This window comes from Armigeres subalbatus, unplaced genomic scaffold, assembly GCF_024139115.2.
Source record: "Armigeres subalbatus isolate Guangzhou_Male unplaced genomic scaffold, GZ_Asu_2 Contig297, whole genome shotgun sequence".
Taxonomy (NCBI): Eukaryota; Metazoa; Arthropoda; class Insecta; order Diptera; family Culicidae; genus Armigeres; species Armigeres subalbatus.
Genome location: NW_026943038.1, coordinates 421921 through 447627, shown reverse-complemented (window position 1 = coordinate 447627; position 25707 = coordinate 421921). Strand labels below are relative to the sequence as shown.

Here is a 25707-nt window from a genome sequence, read left to right as displayed (position 1 = left end):
GCTTGAGCATCCAAGTTAGACCTGCGTGCCGAGTGCCTGCGTGAGCTCATTCACGCGAATTCACGCAGGCACTCATACCGTATGATGCTTACTTGGGTGCTCTCTCTAACACACCCTCTGACACACCCTGAGCACCATATGAATCTTACTTGGATGCTCACGCTTTACACACCATGTGAGACTTACAGGGGTTAGGCAAAATGATTGAGATAGGCAAAATTTGGCCCAAATTCAAATCCTTATAACTTTTTGAAAAATTGATGAAATTGGACAAAACCGGAAGCATTCGACGGAAAATTTAGTCAAGATTTAGGAACATGCACGGTCACGAATACTGGCCACCGGACACCGGAGATGTTCCGGATTTTCGGAGGCCATGTCAAAAACACATTTTTTCTGCCGCTCGAATTTTTGTGTGGTTTGAAGTTACAGCGATAAACGATAAACACTATTTTCCTAGAAACTAGATCTTATTGAAAATTGAATGCGGGTGGTTGCACTAAGATCCGTTGAAAAACATCCGAGATATGGCCATTTCAGTAAACCTGGTTCCGGATACTATGGTCAATTATGTATATCCTTCCAATCACGTATATATTATCCGGTACCATATCAATATTGGTATCAAACTTCAAGATATTTCATGGTGATGCTTCAGGAAGCATATGCAGGACGATCAGTTGCTCTAACCACTCTGTAGTAGGTTCCAGGTGCCCCGGGGGAAGTGGCCAATTTGAAAAACGTTCAGAACCTTATCAATATGGGTATCAAACTTCAAGATTTTTCGAGGGGATACTTTTAAATGCATTTTAGAACCAGCAGCTGTCATGACCACTCTGTAGTTGGTTCCAGGTGTCTTGGGGAAGTGTCATGGAGATGCTTTTGGACTCTCCTGTCGAATAAAGTTCGCCGCCGCACGAAGTTGACCATCCACAAAACGCTCATTAGACTGGTCGGCCTCTATGACCACAAAAGTTGGATGTTGCTGGCGAAGGACCAACGCGCCCTTGGAGTTTCCGAATGGTAGGTGTTACGGACTATTTATGGTGAGGTGCAGATGGAAGCCAATGGAGACGACAGACGACAACTCGAATGAGATGGTGCTCGATAATGATTCGACTGGTACAAGAAGAAGAGGCGCGATGCGGTCACGGTGGATCGACCAAGTGTACACAGTATTAATTTTTGTGTAAATTTACGTTTATTTTCATGCACATATTTGGAGAATAAAAATAAACGCAAAAACGAGTCAGATCTTAAATTTACACGGATTGAAAATGTAGTCATGCATAATTACATGACATGTATTTTCAATTCAATCTATCCAATCGTTTAGTTTTACACGATCATGTAAATTTAAACAATGATTTAATTTTACATTTCGCTCACGGCGTTTTTTTTTAGATTTGGAACTTTTAGCAGAAAAAAAATATTGGCTTAAATGAACGATCTAAGTCACAATTTCAGAACCCAAAGCTGTATATAGTCCATTTTGGGAATATTCCTGAAAGAGAAAATGATATTCCAAATATATGTGAATGCAGATATATATTCATTCAATTTAATGGTAACTCTAAATATATGTGATAGTTTTATTTAAATAAAATGACGAGCTTCATAAATTTTATTTGTTTATTCATACAGTTAGACATGTCTTAATAATAGCAGTAGTATCAGTCTCCCATTACTTCAAAGTTCGACAACGCAGAATATTGGCTATCCAGAATGCAAGTGTGTGGTCACATCAACTTAATATTCTGATTCAGCGCAATCCAACGAACCGCAAGTCAAAATAGAACAACGGAAATACGGCTTGACTTCAAATAGAAGTGTCACTGAAAAGCAGATGGCTTTTATATAACTCGTAAAATTTGCACCGTGTACGAGTAAAATCCACACTCAAGAATTGTACATTTAACGCACTTTTGAAAATTGTTGACATTGCAGATAAATTTTCCTCACTTCGAAACAAGCTTTGCAAAACTTACAGTTAATCTTGTCTCAACAAATAAAATGTACCACCACCTCACTAAGCGAAGAAAAAGCTGAAGTGCACTTGTGGCATCCACTATTCCTGTTTTCTTATTTTACTGTACTTTTACACAACGATTGAAAATTAAATCAAAATTGATTGAAAATTCAACGTATATCCATTTATTTTTAAAGTAGCAGTTGAAAAATACACTGTATTGTAAAAACATGTTAAATAAAATTCAAAATTATGTGTTTTTCGATGCTCTTATTATGTGCATTAAAATACATGTAATTTTCAATCGATTTTAAGTTTAAATCAATGCCTTCAATGGCAGCAGGTCGCAAGCATGACTTAGCAATTATGTGTGGTGCTATATTTTGACATGGCCATGGTCCTATTATGGCACTTAAGGGCAAAATGAAGCCTGCCGATTATCAAATTATTTTGGAAGACAAGGTATTTGTTGATATGATGACAAATCCTGAATGACGTCTGTTTTTCATTTTTGCGAAAGATCCGCAGGTCGCGTTCCACTTGGTCGACCCACCGTGACCGCTGCACGCCTCTTCTTCTTGTACCGGTAGGATTATTATCAAAGCATCATCTCAATCGGGTTGTCGTCTGACATTCTGGCTTCTCGCCCGGCCCACTGTAACCGCCAAAATTGTACCGTGTGGGTAGTTCTCCTAACAGTTACAACGCGTGGTTCACTGACCTCCACCACCACCTCCATTGTCTTCCATCTGCACCCCACCATAGATGGTCCGCAACACCTTCCATTCGGAAACTCCAAGGGCGCGTTGGTCCTTCGCCAGCAACATCCAACTTTCGTGGCCATAGAGGCCGACCAGTCTAATGAGCGTTTTGTAGATGGTCAACTTCGTGCTGCGGCAAACTCTATTCGACAGGAGAGTCCAAAAGCATCTCCATGACAAACCTTGAACTTTGATACTCATTTTGATATGGTTTCGAACATTTTGCAAATTGGCCACTTCCCCAGGACACCTGGAACCTACTTCAGAGTGGTCATGACAGCTGCTGGTTCTAAAATACATTTAAAAGTATCACCTCGAAAAATCTTGAAGTTTGATACCCATATTGATAGGGTTCTGAACGTTTTTCAAATTGGCCACTTCCCCCGGGGCACCTGGAACCTACTACAGAGTGGTCAGGGCAGCTGATCATCCTGAATACGCTTCCTGAAGCATCTTCATGAAAAATCTTGAAGTGTGATACCCATATGTACAGGGTTCTGAACGTTTTTCAAATTGGCCACTTCCCCCGGGGCACCTGGAACCTACTACATAGTGGTCAGGGCAGCTAATCATCCTGAATACGCTTCCTGAAGCATCTTCATGAAAAATCTTGAAGTTTGATACCCATATTGATAGGGTTCTGAACGTTTTTCAAATTGACCACTTCCCCCGGGGAACCTGGAACCTACTACCTACTGATCGTCCTGCATATGCTTCCTGAAGCATCTCCATGAAAAATCTTGAAGTTTGATACCAATATTGATATGGTACCGGATAATATATACGTGATTGGAAGGATATACATAATTGACCATAGTATCCGGTTTACTGAAATGGCCATATCTCGGATGTTTCTCAACGGATCTTAGCGCAACCGCCCGCATTCAATTTTCAATAAGATCTAATCTAATCGAAAATCCGGAACATCTCCGGTGTCCGGTGGCCAGTATCCGTGACCGTGCATGTTCCTAAATCTTGACTAAATTTGCCGTCGAATGCTTCCGGTTTTGTCCAAGTTTATGAATTTTCAAAAAGTTATAAGGATTTGAATTTGGGCCAAATTTTGCCTATCTCAATCATTTTGCCTAACCCCTGTAGGTTCAAGTTATACTGAAGCTGGTACCTTAGTTTTTTTCCAATTCCTATATTATGTTATAATCATGTTATGACGATCATGAAATTTTCTTTCCTCTATCTTTGACAGAGAACTTATAACAAAGCTATTGCAAGTTTTGTAATTTGTAACACATATTGATATAATTGTGATAAAATTTTGTTATGACTAACTGGTCGAGGTGTCCTCCTTTTTCATTAAAAATCAGATGTCCTCCTTTTGCGCTAAAATGTCCTTCTTTTTGGATATTTTGAAAAGTAGAAATTCTAGTTTAATAAACGATATGTACTGCAACAACATCCATTCGTTCCAGAGATTAATCGTTGCACACATTTACGTTTATTGATTTGCGTTTTCGAATAAAATCAATGCAAATATCGAAAATTAAATGCATGAGTGACAGTAACACAGGTGTCGAAGATATCAGAAGAATCGGAAATGTGAAAAATGGATTAAGAAAAATGCCAATCCTTCCCTAAATGTTATACAAGGGTGTGTACCATCTAATTGCCTTTGAACGCTTCGCAAGGTTAGTTTCTTGAATATGTGAGGCAAAGAGCAGCTGCCATGCCATGCCTAGAATGGAATAGAAGTCTGAACTAAGTTTCACAGATGAGTTTCTTTAGTCTAAACCTGAACAATTTTGAATTTCTTCAGTTGAAATTTTGGTAACTGTAACTGTATGTATGAATGTTAACGGTATCATTATCATTTACATGCTTTAGATTGAGATTTTCAATCGTATTCAAGAATAAAATCACCACTGATCAATCATCTTGTGTCCGGTCCTAATAAAACTTAATTTTCGGTCAGTCTAAAGGTAGCAGTAAGCTAACAGTTATTGCTAGAAAAATATATTAAGCTCTTTTTAGTGGAATGTATTAAACCGTCTAAGACGAATTAAGTACTGTCCATTTAATTCCACCAGTTAATTTTCGTTATCTTTGCAGATACGTATTTCGACCACAACTGTGTGGTCGTCTTCAGTACTTGACTCGACTTGAAGTCGAGTCAAGTACAAGACACTGAAGACGACCACACAGTTGTGGTCGAAATACGTATCTGCAAAGATAACGAAAATTAACTGGTGGAATTAAATGGACAGTACTTAATTCGTCTTAGACAGTTATTGCTAAATGATCAGAATTGTATGTGATGATCTTTCTTTGTTAACATTCTGTTGAGTATCACTGAAAATGCCACTACATTTGGCTTCATGTAAAGTGAAGGTATATTGCCTCCACTCACAAAAGCTTATTCCAATTAACTTTAGTGTGCAAAACTCTAACAAATATAATATTCCTTATTATATTAAAAACTAAAAATCGATCTATGTTTTTATGTCCTCCTTTTTAACCAAATGTCCTCCATTTTATCTACGATTCGGGTGAATTGTCTTCTCTTGGAAAAATTTCATATGGTCACCTTACCCAAGCGTGACATTATTTGGACATTACCCGCTACTGTCAGCAAAGAAGAAAATGAGCAAAAAAATTGATAAGTAGATTATTTTTAAAATCAAGTGATCGAGTGCAATCAACAACAACGTATCGTCATGCATTTGAACCATTCCTTTTGAAGTACGTCAAATTAGAATGTGATTAACCAGCAGATAGATAACATGATTCCACAAAGTTCAGTGATTCATATTTCTTGTGTTTTTGTCTTTTCTCTGACCCATGGAAAAACCACTGCTTCGTTCCGTTTCCCATTTTAATCTTATCCATTCTAATATTGGACTCGGTTGTTTTTATCATCACATGCAGTATGCATTTGAGCGCGACAGGTGTTCCATAACACATCATCGACGAAACACAATAAAGTAGATCGACTCGATTATTGGGAACCTTCCATAGCTCACGTGTGAGGCGCTCTGCTACAAAGCATGCTGAATGTGTCGATTCGCGATCCAGTAGGGAAATTTAGGGAACTTTCCCGGCTTGCATATGCTAATGGGTAAATAGTGGCTTAACAGGTTAATGTAGATGTGCCATACGAGGCGGCAATTTCTCAGTTGCGATGCCATAAAAAAGAAATAGAAGAAAGTCGTTTATTGAGCAGATATTGATTAGATTAACATCAATGGTGCTGCTTAGTCGATCCTCGAATTGATTCAGTGCGACAAACTGAACTAATGCCGGTCTGGTTTCGAACCTATCTAAAGCCATAAGTACGTTATTCGGCATAATCACAAATATTTTTCAATCCAATCAATCAGTAAGTACAGGTAATAATTACTAAGACGGATAGTTTTTGCAAGTAATGCTCTATTTCCCATGTTCATCGTATATTCTGATTGATCATAATTCTTACTGGAGCGTGTGAAATATCTGTCACACTAAGTGCAATTCAGCACCATTGAGTGATAGCATTGTTCAGTCGCAACTGTGAGACTATACTCCCTGCATAATTGAATAGTTACTCGCATTTACTACACCATTTTAGCGGTAGTGGCTGCGTGGGAAACTAAACTTCATAGATGGGATAAATCACTACAGTTGTTAAAACCTTACATTATAAATTTATTTAATTTATCTTACAACTTATTTTCTACGAGTTCGATTGAAATTTCACTTTGAATAGAGAAGTTCTCTCTTAACAAATGCAAGTAAGCAGTGATCAACGGTTGCCAATTGATATACATATTTATCAGTTTAAAATTACGAAGAAAAAGAACGACTTTCCTCTCAATCCTGATGGCATTCAATCTTCAAGTGATGATAAATGGGATTTATTCCTAATTTGAACTAATAGTAACTGAAGCAGCAGTCAGTAGCATAATTTTCTGTTTTTTTTTGTATTTATATTGAAAAATAATATGAGGAAGTTCTTTACTTATAAAACCAAGCTTCAAAATCTTTAGAATAAAATCGTGTCCTTTATTGAACAAAAATCTGTATCGATCTTAAAAATAACCTGAGAGCGTAATCCTGCACTTCACCGATTCCGTTTCAGTCTAAAGGCCAAACTGGCGAACAGAGCAACATGCAGTACAACAATCCACGCCAGCAGTCCGTACACGTCCATCGTGAAACTGTTTTCCTCCATGTCGAAACTCTCCAAAAACTTGCTCACCTTGCTAAAATAGCAAAACTTCTCACACGGAATGTTTTCCCTCCCGAAGCCGTAGATCGCTTGCATGGCGCCCTCGAACGCGTACCGGAAGTAGCCCACGTACGTGAACGGCACCAGAAAGCTGAACATCTCCCGAAACCGCACGAAGAAACCGCAAAAGATTAGCATCGGTATGACCGAGCAGGGCACACAGAACACGCTGAGCTGTGAATGGAACAAACGGTTTTAGCATTGAATCGATCTTCAAGTCATTAGATGGCATTACCTCCAAGGTCAGGGAACTTCCGGCGAGCAGCCCCGTTAGTTGAGCAATCCACGAAAGAAGGATGCAGATACCCCACAGCATTACCAAGCGTTCAGATTCCATCGGTTGTGATGTCATGTAGTAGGCACTTAGCAGGAACAGGGTTGGTCCCAGAATCTGTGAAAACGTGAAATCATTGTTTGACCATAAGGAAAATAAAGGTGAATCACGTGTATTTGAGCACATATGAATCAATAAGTGAAAAGTAGTCCGTTCAAACGTAGGAAAAATATTTCCCAGTGAGATCATTCCAGATCTCAGAGGAGAAGAATGCGGTATTCACTGCGATTCCCAACATCGTCCCTATTGTTCAACCTGTTTGTCTGCCACACCTAACATCAATTATGGCTACCGAGGTATACCTTTTAAATTATACTCACCAAAAAAGGGAAGTCCGCAACAAGCTTCGAGAAGAAATAGGCAGTTAACGAGTACCAATTGTTCATTCGTTCTCTTATGAATACTGATGTCTCTAATGGAACTGAAATCGTCAAACAAAAAGGACTTAAAATTTCGTACTAGATTCAAGATCAAGTTACTCACATGTCATTACCAGTGGCATGGAGTTGGCGAAATACAAAAATATTAAGAAGAAAAACAGGCATGACGCATTGCTTAGCACCTTGGAACCATCGTTTCCCACTTTCCAGAAAACCAATCCAATCAGCAACCCAACCAGCAGGTGTACCAAAATTCGCATCTTCATCAACTGCATATCTCTGAACGTGCACAATGTTGTCCTCTTGGTGAGTAAAATAAACTGGTCCCACTGCGAAATCGGATACTGCCTGTACGCACTTTCCGAACTGTCGGAGCTCCCACAATCACTTCCAACCAACATCGAATCTTTTTCACTCGTGCTAACACACTCATTCACGTTCTTCCCCATCAACGAATACTCTTCCTTGCACTTTTCTATCAACTTCACCAAGGTCCCGTCATGCTTCATACTCGCCACTTCCAATGCATAATCCGCCCGGTTGTAGTAATTCGGACATTCGAACCCGCTCTCCTTCAGAGTTGACACGAGCCCGTTCAGCGGGCCCTTATAAATGCAGCACCCCTCCGACAGGACCATCAAGTCGTCGAACATCTGCAGAATACTGGAACTCGGTTGATGAATCACGCAAACCACACAGCGCCCGCTCAGGGCCAGATCCTTTAGGTGGGCGATCACCTGCATGGCAGCGATGATGTCCAGCCCGCTGGTCGGCTCGTCGAAGAACATAATCTTCGGGTTCGAGATCAACTCCAACCCTATGGAGAGCCGTTTCTTCTCACCGCCGGAAATGGCGTGGACCGGATTGTTGGCACATTTTTGCAGTCCCAGCAGTTTGATGGTGTCGTTAACAGTTTTGGACTTGACGACACTGGATACGGATTTCGGCAGTTTGAGCTCTGCAGCGAACTCCAAGCTCTCTCGAAGCGTTAGGTTTCCCAACATGCTGACATCCTGTGAGGTGTACGTCACTTCACGGCGGTACTTGTCCTGGTTGATGATGCTTCCGTTGACTAGGATTTCCCCAGACACGTTTTTAACTCTGAAATGTGCGGATGTTATAGAAGTTGAAATTAGGCCGATCGTATGTCAACTTACTTGAAACCGCTAAGAATGTTCAGCAAAGTAGATTTTCCCGCACCAGACGGTCCAAGAATCCCAGTCAATCGCCCAGACTGGAAACAGCCTCCTACTTCACGCAGCAGATGTTTGTCCTTCCCATCGTTGTCTTTGACGACGTAGGAAATCTTTCGGAAGCTCAAACAGGTAGTCCGCTTCAAATCTTCCTTCGGGGCGTCAATTTGGATCGCAGTGTTGTTCTCCATATTGGCAAAGGGATCGAGAATGGTCGCTTCTTACTCGTGATGGTGCTACAGCGAAACGCTCTCAGTGGAGCCGAGCGCTCGCAGCATCCCGCTACGGTGTTGACTAAGACGCGAATGATCGCCGTTTGCGCTTGCGACGTTCACCCGGTCAAAGGTGAAGTGGAGCAATTGATATCGATGTAGTAAACAAAGCGATGGGTTAGGGCGTTTTTGCTGATGTTCTACCTGATAGGGAAGACGAGAGAGAACAATTTGATAAGATATAATCATACAAGCTCATAGTGTGCTGAACACAATCTCGATTAGCATGGAAAAATAAGACTATCTTCTTATTTTTTGTTGACAATATGTACAAGCCCTACTGGGACATTGCTATCTCACAACTAAGCGTTTATTGAGAACTTGGTCGAGCATACACAATATGTGTACTTGTATACATAATTATCAACTTCACGGTGGCTAACCCATTTTATTGTTTCGAAATTCGTATAACATGTGCTTAGCATGATGATGGTTTTAACCCCAGGGAAGTCAAGGAAATTACCAAACAAAACATCAGTTGACCGGATCGGAAATTGAATCCAGTTATCACCAGCATGGTATTACTTTATGGTCGCGCATCTTATCGCTGGACGCTTTCTGGCATTCAAAATAAATTGATTGCTTAAAATGCGAATGTTGGATATTTGCAATCATGGATAAAGGGCCAATAAAGCCTAAATTTTTAAGGTTCTGGTATTCATTTCTTGAAATAAGAATAAAGTTATATGATAAGGAAAATTAGGAAAAACCTCCAATCGTGTGGAAACTAACTCTAGAACACCCATCCAAAGAAACCACATAGCAAATGCCATGCCAATCTAATGCTGATACAGTATCTATCTAAAGCCATCATTTTTCATTTTTGTCGGAAAAAATATCTAATGTATGAATTAATGAATGTTAGCTCATCAAAAGTATATGCGAATATGGGGCCTGATCATTTAACGTATTTTGAATGAGCCTTGTGAACATATGTAGGGGTATTGTTCCGGTCCTGGATATGACTGGATCAAAATTGAAACCCAAACCGTTTTGATTCATGCTCATTTTCATCATCATTTGACGATTAGATATAATCATTTACGAGATTTGGAAACATTTAACAGGAATATTTAATTAGGAAAATTGATTTAAAGGTCGAATTATAGAACTTGAATATCAAATATTGGATATTTGGTTTAGATTAGATTTTGCTATTGGATTTTACATTGAACAATCTCCAAGTAAAATGTCAAGATAATTCTACAAAACTAATTTTTAATTCCAAACCCTAAATCCACAATCCAAACTCCAAACCAAAATTCAACAACCAATAACCTGGAAATATAGATATTGGTTTAATTTGGGTTTGAAGTAAGGATTGCGGATTTGGGGTTTTGAATTAAAAATTGATTTTATAGATTTATCTTGATATTTTAATTGGAGATTATTTTTGATATTGAGATATTGGGTAGCGTGTATAATATGAGATCCCAACTAACATTGAATGTCAGAATATGTGTGCTATACATATGACCAAGAACTTCTATTTAGTCCTTTTACCAGAAAATCTGACAAATCTATTCGGCTGTTTTACGTTCTTTCGCGATTACACGATGATGCACAGCTACCAAGATTTGAACTCCGCATCTCCAGATTCAATGGCTGCTGCTTTCTCAACACCGTCACTTTGACATATATAAATAGCAAAGAAAATAAGGGAGGTGTCCCTTCGCATACTCCTTAGGTTGTTTTACTAACGCTATTCTAACTATTTTAACGCTGTATAAACGTTAGAAAGAGTCACCCATGCTGCTTTCAGCACTTAAGCTTATTAACTGTACTTTCAACCTTAGTTCAACTAATAATCAAACATTCATCAGCATGTTCTATTGGCTAACTTTTATCCATCACAAGTTGACCCAGCAGACGTTGTCCTGCATAGTAGGCGAGAATGTGCATTCCGAACTGCCCATGCAAAGTTCGTAAAGGGATCACAATTCTAGTTATTCACGGTTTGCTCAACCTTACTCGTAATTTTCCCATTAGGAAATATCATATAAACCCGTCGGAAACTATAACGAATGTTTCTGCTGAAGAAATGAAAAAAATCCATCCAGCCGTTTTCGAGTTATGCGGATACGAACACAGACCATTTCATTTTTATATATAAGATTAATCGCTGAAACTGTTTAAGATCACTCCTGACGGAATCCAAGTTTCAAAGTGCTCGCGTTTTCGAGGCACACCACTCGATACGGAGGCGGTGCACAACTGTCATTTTTGTTGATTTAGCTTTGCCACCATTGCCATAATCCGGGCAGGGCCTACTTTTAAAGAAGGGATCGCATCCACCATTGCCATAATTCAGGCCACACACCTACTTTTAAAGAAGGGATTACATCCACAATTGCTTCAATCCGGACAAGCGCCTACTTTTAAAGAACAAATCAAATCCTCCACTGCTATAATCCGTGCAAGCGCCTATTTTCAAAGAAGGGATCACATCCACCACTGCCTCAATCCGGGCAAGCGCCTTCTTTTAAAGAAGGAATAACATCCACCATTGTCATAATCCGGGCAAGCGCCTACTTTTAAAGAAGGGGTCACATCCTACATTGCCATAATCCATGCAAGCGCCTACCTTTGAAGAAGGGATCGCATCCACCATGACCTTAATCCGGGAAAGCGCCTACTTTTAAAGAAGAGATCATATCCTCCATTGCCAAAAGCCGGGCAAGCACCTTCTTTTAAAGAAGGGATCACATCCTTCATTGTCATAATCCGGCCAAACACCTACTTTTCAATAAGGGATTCCATCCACCACTGCTCTGATCCGGGCATGCGCCTACTTTTGCATTGCATTGCAAATGCATTCATTCCACGAGAGGATAATGTCGGGGTGTTTCCTCATTTAGCGAATGCAAAGAAAAATTATGCCAAATGTCCGTTATGCCAAAGGACCCTCACTTTTGACGCTGGTCACAATTATGCCAAATGTCCGTTATTCCAAATGACCGTTAAGCCAAATGGCCTTCATGCCAAATGACCTTATGCCAAATGGCCCGCTCCCCATTTAATGCATTTTCACCTCGCTAACTCAATGTTGTCAGCAGAGCATAAAATATTCACCTTCACGAAGCAACTTCGGCCCGAAATTTGACAAACGTCGCATGACTATTCAAAACTTAGAATGACTTACTCAGCTTTCTTTTTCACAGATTCATTCATTTGATTGGTTCTGAAAATGGTCACTGCGTTCGAAGGGAACATAATTGACCTTGTTTATATTAGCTTTTGGCGCTAAAAATGTTCCTCAGCTGAACATCGGGGTCAGATCTATCTGGGTAATTGTTTAAATCATCATGTCAGTGTTCAGTTCAACAGTAATTTATTAGTTAGCTAAATCTAAACAAATATTCACTGACTGAAATTCGATCGGAAATTGTTAGGGTTCAGTCGATTATGAATATGTTACGAAAAGAGGGTGACAATGAAGGCCGATGGGCTTCACCGAAAACATTCGGTTATTCATAGCTCTGGTTGTCAGAACCAGTTTACATGCACGACATCTACGATGTTGGGCCATTGGCTGAATGCCGTTTGGCCGAATAGAACAAAAAAAACTGGAGTAGTAAAAATTACATGAAGTGTACAGCAAGAAGTGATAAATGGAACATTTCTCCCATCTCATTAGAAATAAGACGTGAGAAATAGAAACTGAATTGCAAAACGAGAAATTATAAGTGAAAAGTGCGAAGTGAGAAGAAAAGTGAGAAGTTAAAAATGAGAAATTCGAAGCAAAAAGTGAGAAGTGACAAGTAAGAGGTGAGAAGTGAAAAAGGAGAAGTTAGAAGAGAAATTCGAATAAGAAATGGTCGGGGTTCAGCCAAACCGCACCAAGCGGCTTTTCGACTGACTTGTAAAATGTTGTTCGCAAAATGAAAACGGAAAGTATTTTTTGTCAAATCATGCGTACATTTGTTGCAGGATATCCTCAGTTATGGCTTTGAACGGTGTCCGATGCGATTTGTAAATTATTGAATTATTCATGAAAACTTTGACAATAAAATTGGAAATTTTTCATTGGCGCTTGGTGTGATTTGGCTGAACCCCGACCAAATGAGAATCGAGAAGTAAGAAGTGAGAATTGCAAAGCAAATAGTGAGAAATGAGTAGTGAGAAATGAGAAGTGGAAACTGAAAAGTGAGAAGTGCGAGGAGAGAGCGGAGAAGTGAGAAATGGAAAGTGAGAAGTGAGAAATGAGAAGTGAGGACCGAGGAGTGAGAAATGAGAAGTTAGGTGCGACAAGTGGGAGGTGAGATGTGAGAACTGAAAATTGTTCAATGAATTCCTATTACTTCCAACTTCTTTCTCCTTTTTTTCTACCTTCCTTCCTTTACTTTTTCTTCTTACTAATTCTTCATTTTTCTTCCCTTTTTTCCTGCTACTGTCTTATATCCCACTACATATTTGATGTGATTGTAACGGCTCTATGATAATGAAGAAAACATATTTCAATGATGAATTCTTAAAATATGCCGAAAATTTGATATATTTGTAGTATAGTAAAATATTAAACAAGAAGAAAATCATATTCTATTTAATTACAAACACCATTGAACTGACAAGTTAATGAAATCATGGTTATAATTCATTTTTCCACAAATATTATTCATAATACTGAGTAATCACCATCAGTCGACGAAATGCATAACAGGTTATACTTCTAACACTCCGTTCCCAAGAAGCAAGAATGACTGAGAAGTAGCACGACGGACTTCCCCTCAGTGAACTCAAGTTCGAGCCCTGTGTTAAACTTTTTTTTATTTTACAATGTCAGCAACCAAAAAATAATGAAATCATGAATTATATCAATATCATGAATCATTTTCTCATTTCGGGGATCGGACCCATGTACGTTCAACATGGAACATGGAAATCCGTGTTTATAATTATTTAGGTGGAGAAATGCGTGTAGGCGGGCCTTGATCTAGAGTATATGAACCAAATCTATATGTTTTTGAAAGAGATTGATGTTAGAATTTAATTCTTTGTGCATCTCCTGTCGAATTTTTCCTTAAAATTGTCCTCTTCTTTACTTTAGCTTCCGTCTGTTATTATTATTATTATTGTCTTTATTAAAGAGGTTTTCAGCCCTTGGCTGGCTCACCTCCAGCTCACCTCCAGCTTCCATCTGTTTTGTTTTTGTTTGTCTTCCATTATAGATCCATGCCTAAATCATCATCATCATCATCATCATCATCATCATCATCATCATCATCATCATCAAAACGAATCAACAACATCGTAATCAACAATTTAAACCCCTCCTTTTCCGTCTTACACTTTTGAATTTTTAGGGGAATATTTTTGAATTTTGTTGGAAAAGTTATTTAAATTTCAGTTTGAAGTGTTTTTATTTTTTCACTCTAAGTCTGTCTGTTTAAACGTTCAAATTAAATTTTCTTCAATTACCACGGGAAATGATACTTAATTTCATTGATTATAGATTTACAGAAGAGTTTGAATATTATTTAGAGTCCAAATCATGCTGCACAAAACGACTTTCTCGGCTTTATGCTGTTCCCTAACTAATTTTCAAAACAAAAAAACATTCAATCTTGTTTACTGATTATGGATCAACTGTACCTTTTAATTTCATTTATTGAACAGCTACTCAGTCTTGCACTTATTACAACGTTTTTGCCTTTCTCGTACAACTAAGTTGTACCGAAAGGCTATCATTTCACTCCGAAAACGAACTTTTTATAGAAGCCTCTGAGACCCATAGTATTATATACCAATCGACTCACCTCGACGAGCTGAGCACATGTCTGTCTGTCCGTGTGTATGTGTGTGTGTATGTATGTGTGTATGTGTGTGCACAAAATCTATAAAAAACATTAGACAACTTTTCATATAGTAATCCTTAACCGATTTTCTCGCAACAAGTTTCATTCGACAGGGGACAAAGCCTTGTTGATCACTATTGAATTTTATAACGATCGGCCCTTGCGTTTAAAAGTTATGAAGAAAATGGTACATCGGACGATATAAACCCCATATAAGGTTGGTGTCTTAACTAAATGCGAGAAAGGCACCACCAACGCTAGGTGGATTAATCTGGGTTTTTTTATTTACCCGACGTTTCGACACGAGGATTGTGTCTTTTTCAAGGGGAAAATATTGTTGTTGTTTGTCGTCATATGTTTAGTCTAACTTGCACCGTCTGTTTGTCTAATTGTCCGTACATGACTTCGGAAGCACTGTTATCAATTTTCATTTTTTTTCTAGCTAATAGCGCAAATTTTCTTAATTTCTTATTATTTTAAAGAATTTTAAAGAAAATTTGCGCCATTAGCTTGGAAAAAAATAAAAATTGATAACAGTGCTTCCGAAGTCATGTACGGACAATTAGACAAACAGACGGTGCATATTAGACTAAACATACGACGGCAAACAACAAAAATATTTTCCCCTTGAAAAAGACACAATCACGCTAAAAATGAACTACTCAAAATTGAGTCGAATCCGACTCATTTTCATTAAAAACGGGACAACTCAAAATTTGAGTAAAAGATACTACTTCAATAAAATGATGATTTCGCGAAAGTTAAGCTTGGCCTTCCATCAATTTTTAATACGACAGATGCGAATCAAGTTTATCTATCTATCTAAGTGCATTTTACGACAAACAGACTCCTAGTTTAAGTGCAATCATCATTTTATTGAAGTAGTATCTTTTACTCAAATTTTGAGTTGTCCCGTTTTTAATGAAAATGAGTCGAATTCGACTCAATTTTGAGTAGTTCATTTTTAGCGTGATCCCCGTGTCGAAACGTCGGGTAAATAAAAAACTCGTTGTAATAAGTGCAAGACTGAGTAGCCGTTCAATAAATGAAATTCAATCTTGTTTCGGCAATATACGCGATCTATTTCGTGGGAGGGCCGTTTGGCCGAGTCCCGTCTGCCGAATGCTACTATGCCGAAAGTTGTTTGGCCGACTATACCATTTGGCCGAACAGACCAATAGGCCGAAACGGTCGTTTCATTAGGCCGGAAGGGTCATTAGGCCGAAAGAGTCGTTTGGCCGAAAGAGTCGTATGGCTGAAAGGGTCGTTTGGACGAATGGTCATTTGAGAACTACTCTTTTCTCTGTGAAAAGTAAGTAGTGCGAAGTGGGTAGTGAGACGTTTCACTACTCACTTTACGCTTCTCACTTTTTACAGCGATAAGTGATAAATGAGTAGTGAGACGTCTCACTTTTCTTTTTTCTCTTCTCACTGTAGAAAGTAAGAAGCGCGAAGTGAAGAGTGAGGCGTCTCATTACTCACTCCACCCTTCTCATTTTTTACAGGAGAAGTGAGAAATAAGGAGTTCTCACTTCTCACTGTAAAAAGTGAGTAGAACGAAGTGGGTAGTGAGACGTCTCTCTTCTCACTCCTACTTTCTCACTGTCCCAATGACCTTTTCAGCCTATTCGGCCAAATGACGCTTACGGCCAAACGACTCTTTCGGCCAAATGATACTTTCGGATAAATTACCCTACTTTACTACACTCAAAATAATTGTCACTTAATTTCCACTATAAAAATCAGGTAGGCTTTAAAAATCTACAGTTATGACGACCTTACTTGTGTCTAATAAAACTTACTCACATGTCATATGCATACCAAAAAGAAATGTAGTGAAATTTAAATGAAAACGTAGAAAAGAATACCTATATTCTTTTCTAGTTGATACTACTTGTCACGAATGTATGAAAAATATATGAGTGGAGTACTCAGACCGAAGTCTATGTTTTGCATCAATCGCTAATTCAAAATTGTGCAGAAACATCATGAGAGCAATTTACAAAATTGAGACTTTGAGTATGAAATAAATATTTCATAACTTTATTTTTGGTCCAGTCCGCCTCTACAGGACGGGAATTATTATCACTCACACGAGTATTCCGCAAACTATTATTTCAATTCACTTAAAATTTATGTGTTTGTTGAAATTTCAATTCAATTAAATTTAATTACATTTTTTAGTGAATTGAGAGCAGTGAGTACCATCACTAACAAATCATTTAATTTCTATAAACGAAACTAGATGGAAAATATCCGCATATGTTTTCATGTATCTCTTAAGTGAAAATTATTTTGAGTGTACTTAAATGACCCGTTCCGCCAAACGACCCTTTCGACCAAATGATCCTATCGGCCAAACGACCCTTTCGACCAAATGACTTTCGGCCAGATGGGTTTCGGCCAAACGACCCTTAACCATCTATTTGAGATTCAAATTTGCATTCAATAGAATCTCTGAACCACGCAATTCTAGATAACAGGACAAAGATAAATTTGAATTTTGATTTTAACCAGACTAAGGTTCATTTCAAGTATCAGCTAATCACTGATTAATGAAAATAATTATTTAAGTTTTTTTTGCGGGGTGTCTGAGACGAGTTTGATACTTTCTATTTAATTCCACCACGTTTTGTTATCTTTCCAGATACGTATTTCGACCCCAACTGTGAGGTCGTCTTCAGTGTCTTGTACTTGACTCGACTTGTCGATAGTCCAGTCAAGTACGAGATACTGAAGACGGTCTCACAGTTGAGGTCGAAATTCGTATCTGGAAAGATAACAAAACGTGGTGGAGCTAAATAGAAAGTACTAGACTCGTCTTAGACAGTCACTGATTAATCTTAGCAGGTAAAGATTCTCAATGTAGCTTTTCCCTCGTCATCCATATGTTTGTGTTAAAGTTTAATAAAATATAATTATTTGAGAACATACTTGTAGTAACTAAAAATATTTGAAATAATTTGCATACAATCTCCATGTAATTTTTATTATTACAATTGTTCGAAACACAATTTATGACACCCGTAGGTCATGTTTATAATCTACAGTTCAGCTCGCTAACCCTCTTCCAATGAAGCATCGCGTCGCGTCGGTAGTTAAACGTGTTTTGCATGTTAATAAGCAATCCGGTATGAAACAGTTTACAAGATTAGTTTAATAATTGCATTGCTTCTCAAGGTTAAATCGATTATTGTTCCACTCTGGTCCTCTGATACAGAGCATTTGATCCACGCGGATTTCTCGTTGGCGTCTTGGCACTTGTTTAGTGAAAACCGCCGTATAAACAAGTTCATACACCTGACCAGCGTTTGTTAGATTTTCTTTCTGTGTAAGAACCTACCAAAATCTGTATGATAACAGGTAATATGCCAATTACTACATTCTGATACAAATATTGAATATCTAGCAAATTTTGCATATGCCTAGTACAGATTGGTTGGATCTTATACAGAACTAGTCGACCCGGCAGACGTTGTCCTGCATAGTAGGCGGCAATACGCGTTGAGAACTGCACATGCAAAATTTCGATACGAATCTAAATTTTAGTTTTTTACGATTTAATCAACTTTACTCGTAATTTTCGCATTAGGAAATATCATATAAACCCGTTGGAAACTATAACGAATGTTTCTGCTGAAGAAATGAAAAAAATCCATCCACCCGTTTTCGAGTTATGCGGATACGAACACAGACCATTTCATTTTTATATATAAGAGAAGATAAGAAGATTGTAAGAAAATCTAACGTCCGCTGATTGGATCTATTACCAATTCATTTATATTTTTACAATTGAAATATCTTTTATGAAAGCTTTTATAAGCCTTTTTAACTTCTTTTAGTACTTTTAACGTATTTAGCCTTACCAAGGCATAAATTGCATTATATTTGTGAAATGTTTTCAATAATTGAAAATATAAAAAGTCCACTTTTGTCCTAATCCCTATTTTACCACCGCAAAATTCACCAGGGATATTATTCTGGATATTACTGTAACAAAATTATCCCGATTTTGATGCATATTTCAGTCCCGGCCTGCATAATTTGATTACGAAATCACGGTAAATAGGTATCGAAACAAATTTCGAAACTGAGAATCAGATTTGTTTTTCCTTATTAAGCAGCATGGTACTTAGTTTGCCTAAACTAGGTCAAAACTCTTCATCCGAGATTTGTCTAGCCAAAATCGGCGAACGAGAATAAGGGTAGGATTACATGATTAGTTTACTAAAAACATTGCCTTTCAAGGAAATGTTGTTTTTATTTTCTGTTCCGCCACTCATTACGATTATTGATACCGGACTTGCTTATCTGAAGGCCCGCGCAGCTGCATTGTTTACTCTAATCAAATGTGATAAGAGTATCGGATAGATGGATGGTCAGCTACTTTACTACTATAAGTGAAGGCTTAGTTTTTTTGTTTATACTCGATTACTAAGCCAATGTTACACTCCTTCAGTATCTTTTTTCTTATCTCTCAATCGGCCATCATCCAAGCTCCCAACTACGCACTTATTTCCTTCAAAATTAACTCACTTAGAAAGGATATCACCACACAAACCGCCTCATGAATAAATGTCCATCGCCTCCCCACCACTACAAAGCACTATCGAAATGTGTCATTCGTCGTCAATCCGAGGCGCAATCGCAATCCTCATCGATGGCAATCACTCGAAATTTGAACACTGATAAGGACTTGACTGGAAAGCACTTGAAACTCATGCAGGTGGTTGGTTAACAAGCGCGCACTCAAGCTTTCTCCACAAACCCTCCGCATCGACAACACCCCGAAATATCACTTTTCAAGTGAAACAGAAACACAGCAACGGGACCGAATGGCTTGAAGCGCACTGCACGAATTAAGCCCGGGCTGGAAAGGCGAAGGCGCAACTGAACGTCTGCACTGAGCAAGAGAGTAAACGAGAGTGAATTAATTGAATCAATTTACGGTCGCTGCAAGACACGGCCCTACTGACTGGCCGTTCGAAGTTCGAAAATGTGCGTTCGATCCAAGACTTGATAGGATGGACCCGGTCACGAACACTGGACCTGCAGGAGGGAATCCTAAGCTCTCTCACATCTATGTAGGCATCTGTTGGTCTAGGTTTAGAGAGAATTTGCCATTTGAAGCCGTGTGTTGACTGCACTGCAGTGCACTGAAAGAGCTATTTCCAAGCGTGCTTAAGTGACCTGCGTTTAGTTGTGTAAATGTGCAATCTAGAACTGCTCTTGCACCCATGTCACAGCATTTACTACAAAGTGCGTTTCTGTGGGAGAATTTGCATCTAAGCGTTCAACTCATTTGAACTGAAAATAAGTTGAACACGTTTAAATTTCAATTTAATGAAACTGATCATCCCATTGGCCTTCAACTGTAAACCAAACATTAGCGCAGTGGCATCGAAATATTATTCAAAATACAAACTCTGCAAATCAAAACCAACCTCAGAACACCAGTACCGAAGAGGTTTGGACGCTTAATTTATTTGTGTAGAATGGAAGTCTTGAACTATGCGAGCCAAGAGAAGTTTGAAGCAAAGAGAATATGCTCAGCTCAAACAGCGTTTACTGTGCAGGGCGGGTATACCAGGTAAGAAAGTTATCCACGCTAAGATTTTTTCATGCAAAATGGATTGGGTCCATAATGTGTTTTATTTGGATGATCATTTTTGTTTTTTTCAGTAAACTTTTTTTGCATACACAAAAGTGTTTGTACGCTGTTTAACTTATGTTGACTTGACCTTCAACTTCAATAATGAGTTTTCCCGACAAAAAAATTTAAAAAATAAAAGCAAATTCAGATGTTGTTTGTCATACTGGGGAAGTTCGGTTTAAATAAGAAGTCAACCCCTGAAATAAAACTTAAGTTTTTTTCTGTGATCACGTAAGCAGATATTTTATTTATGGATTGATTTATAAAATCACATTTTAATGTATAAATTTCTACTATCGATTAAATTGATTCATGATAAACATGATTCAGTTTTGTAGAACATTCTGAGCGTGTTGCGAAAGTATTCCATTGCAATGTTCGTGTGTGCAAGGAAAGAAAATTGAAGAAAGGTTCATCTGCTCAATAAGTCATACACAAAAAGATACCAGACCTCAGATGAGCTTGCGCGAAAGGCACGCGATATTATCGTTTCGGATCCAGTTGAAATCAATCTTTCGCGTTGGGAATTTACCAAATTACATTATGCTCCATGCATTGATTACCAAAGAAATCTCCTTATCAATAAATAATTATTTCCATCCCAGCCCTGTGAGCTAGTGCATTATCTTCGATTGAAATTAATTGATCATGAAGTTTATCTTACCAGCAATGGAGTTAAATGCCTTTACATTTCCATTTATTTGCCCTATAATCTTATAGTGGAAGTAAATAGAATAGTGAAGTCTTTTAACTCTGTAACATTACCCTTAAGACGCTCAATAATACTTAATCGTAATACTAATGTGAAACCAATCGGAACAATGTAGTCAAAATTGCAACAATGTCATAGTACGGAAAATGATCAGGGTTTGAACTTGAATGTACTTCTAATTTGAACTTGCACATGTGTTTAAATTTCACTACCCACCGATAGGGGCGCACGTGGCTAAAGCATTTCGTTCACATCTTTTGTCAATTTCTGAACACTTTGCGTTACTAATCCAATAAATGTGAAGGATAGGTAATCTAACATACATCTTCCTGAATGATTTTCGGACTAATTCTAGTCCTTTTTAGTTGAAATAATTCTAGTTAAACATTCATGGGGTTTGATGTTTTGTATGTGCGCAAAAGTAGTGGTCCTGCTCATTTTTCTTAAAGTAAACTCATGCGATAAAAATTATTGAAACTATATTTTACGAGCTGAATCTCAAATCTTATTAATATTAACTGTTGGCCACGCAGTGCCCTTTGCCTTTTTGTCTTTCTCGTATACTAAGTAAACGTAAAAACTATAGGATCACATCTAAACCGAACTTTTGAAAGAAGGCTCGGATACCCACGGTGTTATGTACTAATCGACTCAGCTCAACGAGTTGAGATGATGTTCGTATGTGTGTGTGTGTGAGGTCACAAAAAATGTGAGACACGCTTTTCGTACTTCGACTGAATCCTGAGATTCCGAATCCCTTCAGGAATCCGAGATTCCTGCCAGGAATAAGGAGCTCCCGTAGGGAATCTGAGTCTCAGGTCAGGAATCAGTATTCGAACCCGGGAAACGGACATTCTCGCCAGGAACCCGGATACCGCCAGAAATCGGAAATTCCTCTCAGAAGTGCCAGAGATTCCCGTCAGGAATCAGAGATTCCCGTCAGGAATCAGAGATTCCCGTCAGGAATCCGAGATGGAGAAGGGTCATTTGGCCGAAAGCCATTTGGCCGAAAGCTAATTGGTCGAATTACCATTTGGCCGAAAAGACCAATAGGCCGAAAGTTATTTGGCCGAATGGGTCACTTGGCCGAAAGCGTCGTTTGGCCGAAAGGGTCGTTTGGATTTGGCTGAATAAGACATTTGGTCGAAAGGGTCATTTGGCCGAAAGGGTAATTTGACCGAAAGGGTCATTAGGCCAAAAGAGTTGTTTGGCCGAAAGGGTCATTGAGCCAAAAGAGTCATCCGAGATTCCCGTCAGGAATCCGAGATTCCCGTCAGGAATCCGAGATTCCCGTCAGGAATCCGAGATTCCCGTCAGGAATCCGAGATTCCCGTCAGGAATCCGAGATTCCCGTCAGGAATCCGAGATTCCCGTCAGGAATCCGAGATTCCCGTCAGGAATCCGAGATTCCCGTCAGGAATCCGAGATTCCGTCAGGGAATCCGAGATTCCGTCAGGAATCCGAGATTCCGTCAGGAATCCGAGATTCCCGTCAGGAATCCGAGATTCCCGTCAGGAACTGAGATTCCCGTCAGGAATCCGAGATTCCGTCAGGAATCCCAGATCTCCGTCAGGAATCCAAGATTCCCGTCAGGAATCCAAGATTCCGTCAGGAATCCAAGATTCCGTCAGAATCCGAGATTCCGTCAGGAATCCGAGATTCCCGTCAGGAATCCGAGATTCCGTCAGGAATCCGAGATTCCGTCAGGAATCCGAGATTCCGTCAGGAATCCGAGATTCCCGTCAGAATCCGAGATTCCGTCAGAATCCGAGATTCCGTCAGGAATCCGAGATTCCCGTCAGAATCCGAGATTCCGTCAGGAATCCGAGATTCCGTCAGGAATCGAGATTCCGTCAGAATCCGAGATTCCCGTCAGGAATCCGAGATTCCGTCAGGAATCCGAGATTCCCGTCAGGAATCCCAGATTCCCGTCAGGAATCCGAGATTCCCGTCAGGAATCCGAGATTCCCGTCAGGAATCCGAGATTCCCGTCAGGAATCCGAGATTCCCGTCAGGAATCCGAGATTCCCGTCAGGAATCCGAGATTCCCGTCAGGAATCCGAGATTCCCGTCAGGAATCCGAGATTCCCGTCAGGAATCCGAGATTCCCGTCAGGAATCCGAGATTCCCGTCAGGAATCCGAGATTCCCGTCAGGAATCCGAGATCTCCGTCACGAATCCGAGATTCCCGTCAGAATCCGAGATTCCGTCAGGAATCCGAGATTCCCGTCAGGAATCCGAGATTCCCGTCAGGAATCCGAGATTCATGTCAGGAATCCGAGATTCCCGTCAGGAATCCGAGATTCCCGTCAGGAATCCGAGATTCCCGTCAGGAATCCGAGATTCCCGTCAGGAATCCGAGATTCCCGTCAGGAATCCGAGATTCCCGTCAGGAATCCGAGATTCCCGTCAGGAATCCGCGAGATTCCCGTCAGGAATCCGCGATTCCGTCAGAATCCGAGATTCCGTCAGGAATCCGAGATTCCCGTCAGGAATCCGAGATTCCCGTCAGGAACCCGAGATCCCCCGCCTGAACCCCAGTCACCCGTCCGCAACCCGAGATCCCCGTCCTGAATCCGAGATTCCCGTCAGGAATCCGAGATTCCCGTCAGGAATCCGAGATTCCGTCAGGAATCCGAGATTCCGTCAGGAATCCGAGATTCCTGTCAGGAATCCGAGATTCCGTCAGGAATCCGAGATTCCGTCAGGAATCCGAGATTCCGTCAGAATCCGAGATTCCCGTCAGAATCCGAGATTCCCGTCAGGATTCCGAGATTCCCGTCAGGAATCCGAGATTCCCGTCAGGATTCCGAGATTCCCGTCAGGAATCCGAGATTCCCGTCAGGAATCCGAGATTCCCGTCAGGAATCCGAGATTCCCGTCAGGAATCCGAGATTCCCGTCAGGAATCCGAGATTCCCGTCAGGAATCCGCGATTCCCGTCAGGAATCCGCGATTCCCGTCAGGAATCCGCGATTCCCGTCAGGAATCCGAGATTCCCGTCAGGAATCCGAGATTCCCGTCAGGAATCCGAGGCTGCCGACGGGAATCGGGGTTAGCCGTCGGGACTCCGGTACTCCCGTCAGGAATCCGAGATTCCCGTCAGGAATCCGAGATTCCCGTCAGGAATCCGAGATTCCGTCAGGAATCCGAGATTCCCGTCAGAATCCGAGATTCCCGTCAGAATCCGAGATTCCCGTCAGAATCCGAGATTCCCGTCAGGAATCCGAGATTCCGTCAGGAATCCGAGATTCCCGTCAGAATCCGAGATTCCCGTCAGGAATCCGAGATTCCCGTCAGGAATCCGAGATTCCGTCAGGAATCTGAGATTCCCGTCAGGAACTGAGATTCCGTCAGAATCCGAGATTCCCGTCAGAATCCGAGATTGCCGTCAGGAATCCGAGATTCCCGTCAGGAATCCGAGATTCCCGTCAGGAATCCGAGATTCCCGTCAGGAATCCGAGATTCCCGTCAGGAATCCCAGATTCCCGTCAGGAATCCCAGATTCCCGTCAGGAATCCCAGATTCCCGTCAGGAATCCCAGATTCCCGTCAGGAATCCCAGATTCCCGTCAGGAATCCCAGATTCCCGTCAGGAATCCCAGATTCCCGTCAGGAATCCCAGATTTCCCGAGATTCCCGTCGAGAATCCGAGATTCCCGTCAGGAATCCGAGATTCCCGTCAGGAATCCGCGAGATTCCCATCAGAAATTCGCGAGATTCTCATCAGGAATCCGCGAGATTCTCGTCAGGAATCCGAGATTCTCGTCAGGAATCCCAGATTCCCGTCAGGAATCCCAGATTCCCGTCAGGAATCCGAGATTCCGTCAGGAATCCGAGATTTCCGTCAGGAATCCGAGATTCCCGTCAGGAATCCGAGGTGCCCAAGATTTCAGACAGGAAACCGAGATTCCTAGATATATCCGAGATTTCCGTCAGTCTAAGATTCCTGCCAGGAATCCCAGGATACCGCCATGTATCCGAGATTTCCACCACGGTATAAAAGATTTTCGCCAGTGAACCGAGATTCATGCTAAGAATCCAACAACCCTACCAGGAACCCAAAATGTCTGTCAGGAATAAGTATTTTTGTCAGGAATTCGAGAATTTCGCCAGAAATCCAAGACTCGCGCCATGAATCCGAGATTCTTGCCAGGAATCCGAGGCTCCTTCCAGACTTGCGGCAGCCGGCTTATGAATCATCAAAATTGAAAATAGAATAGAATAGGACATTGAATTGAGCACCGTCTTATCCGCTGTGGTTATGTTATTGATTGAATACAATACAAAATGGTTGGACGATATAAAAGAATCTATTTCAGCTGAAGTAGAACTAATACGTTGGGTAGACATAAAAAACTGTGACTGTTAAATCAATGGAATATATCAATTGGAATTTCGGAAGAACAGTTAAAGTGATC

The 25707-nt window shown here is 40.2% G+C and overlaps 1 protein-coding gene across 2 annotated transcripts; it reads right to left on the bottom strand.

Moving 5' to 3' along the window:
- Nucleotides 1-6702: 6702 nt before the first annotated feature.
- LOC134203941 (ATP-binding cassette sub-family G member 1-like) lies at nt 6703-19905 on the bottom strand. Of its 2 annotated transcripts, none has more exons than XM_062678774.1 (6): nt 19460-19905; nt 8821-9272; nt 7767-8764; nt 7604-7704; nt 7185-7340; nt 6703-7123 (listed from the first exon to the last, which is right to left on the bottom strand). In XM_062678774.1, exons 2-6 carry the CDS (start codon nt 9045-9047, stop codon nt 6782-6784), a joined length of 1824 nt encoding a protein of 607 aa, XP_062534758.1. In that variant the 5' UTR covers nt 9048-9272; nt 19460-19905; the 3' UTR covers nt 6703-6781. The 2 variants fall into 2 exon arrangements, with proteins under 2 accessions (XP_062534758.1, XP_062534759.1); XM_062678775.1 differs by having other exon boundaries at nt 8821-9268.
- Between the last annotated feature and the right edge of the window lie 5802 nt (nt 19906-25707).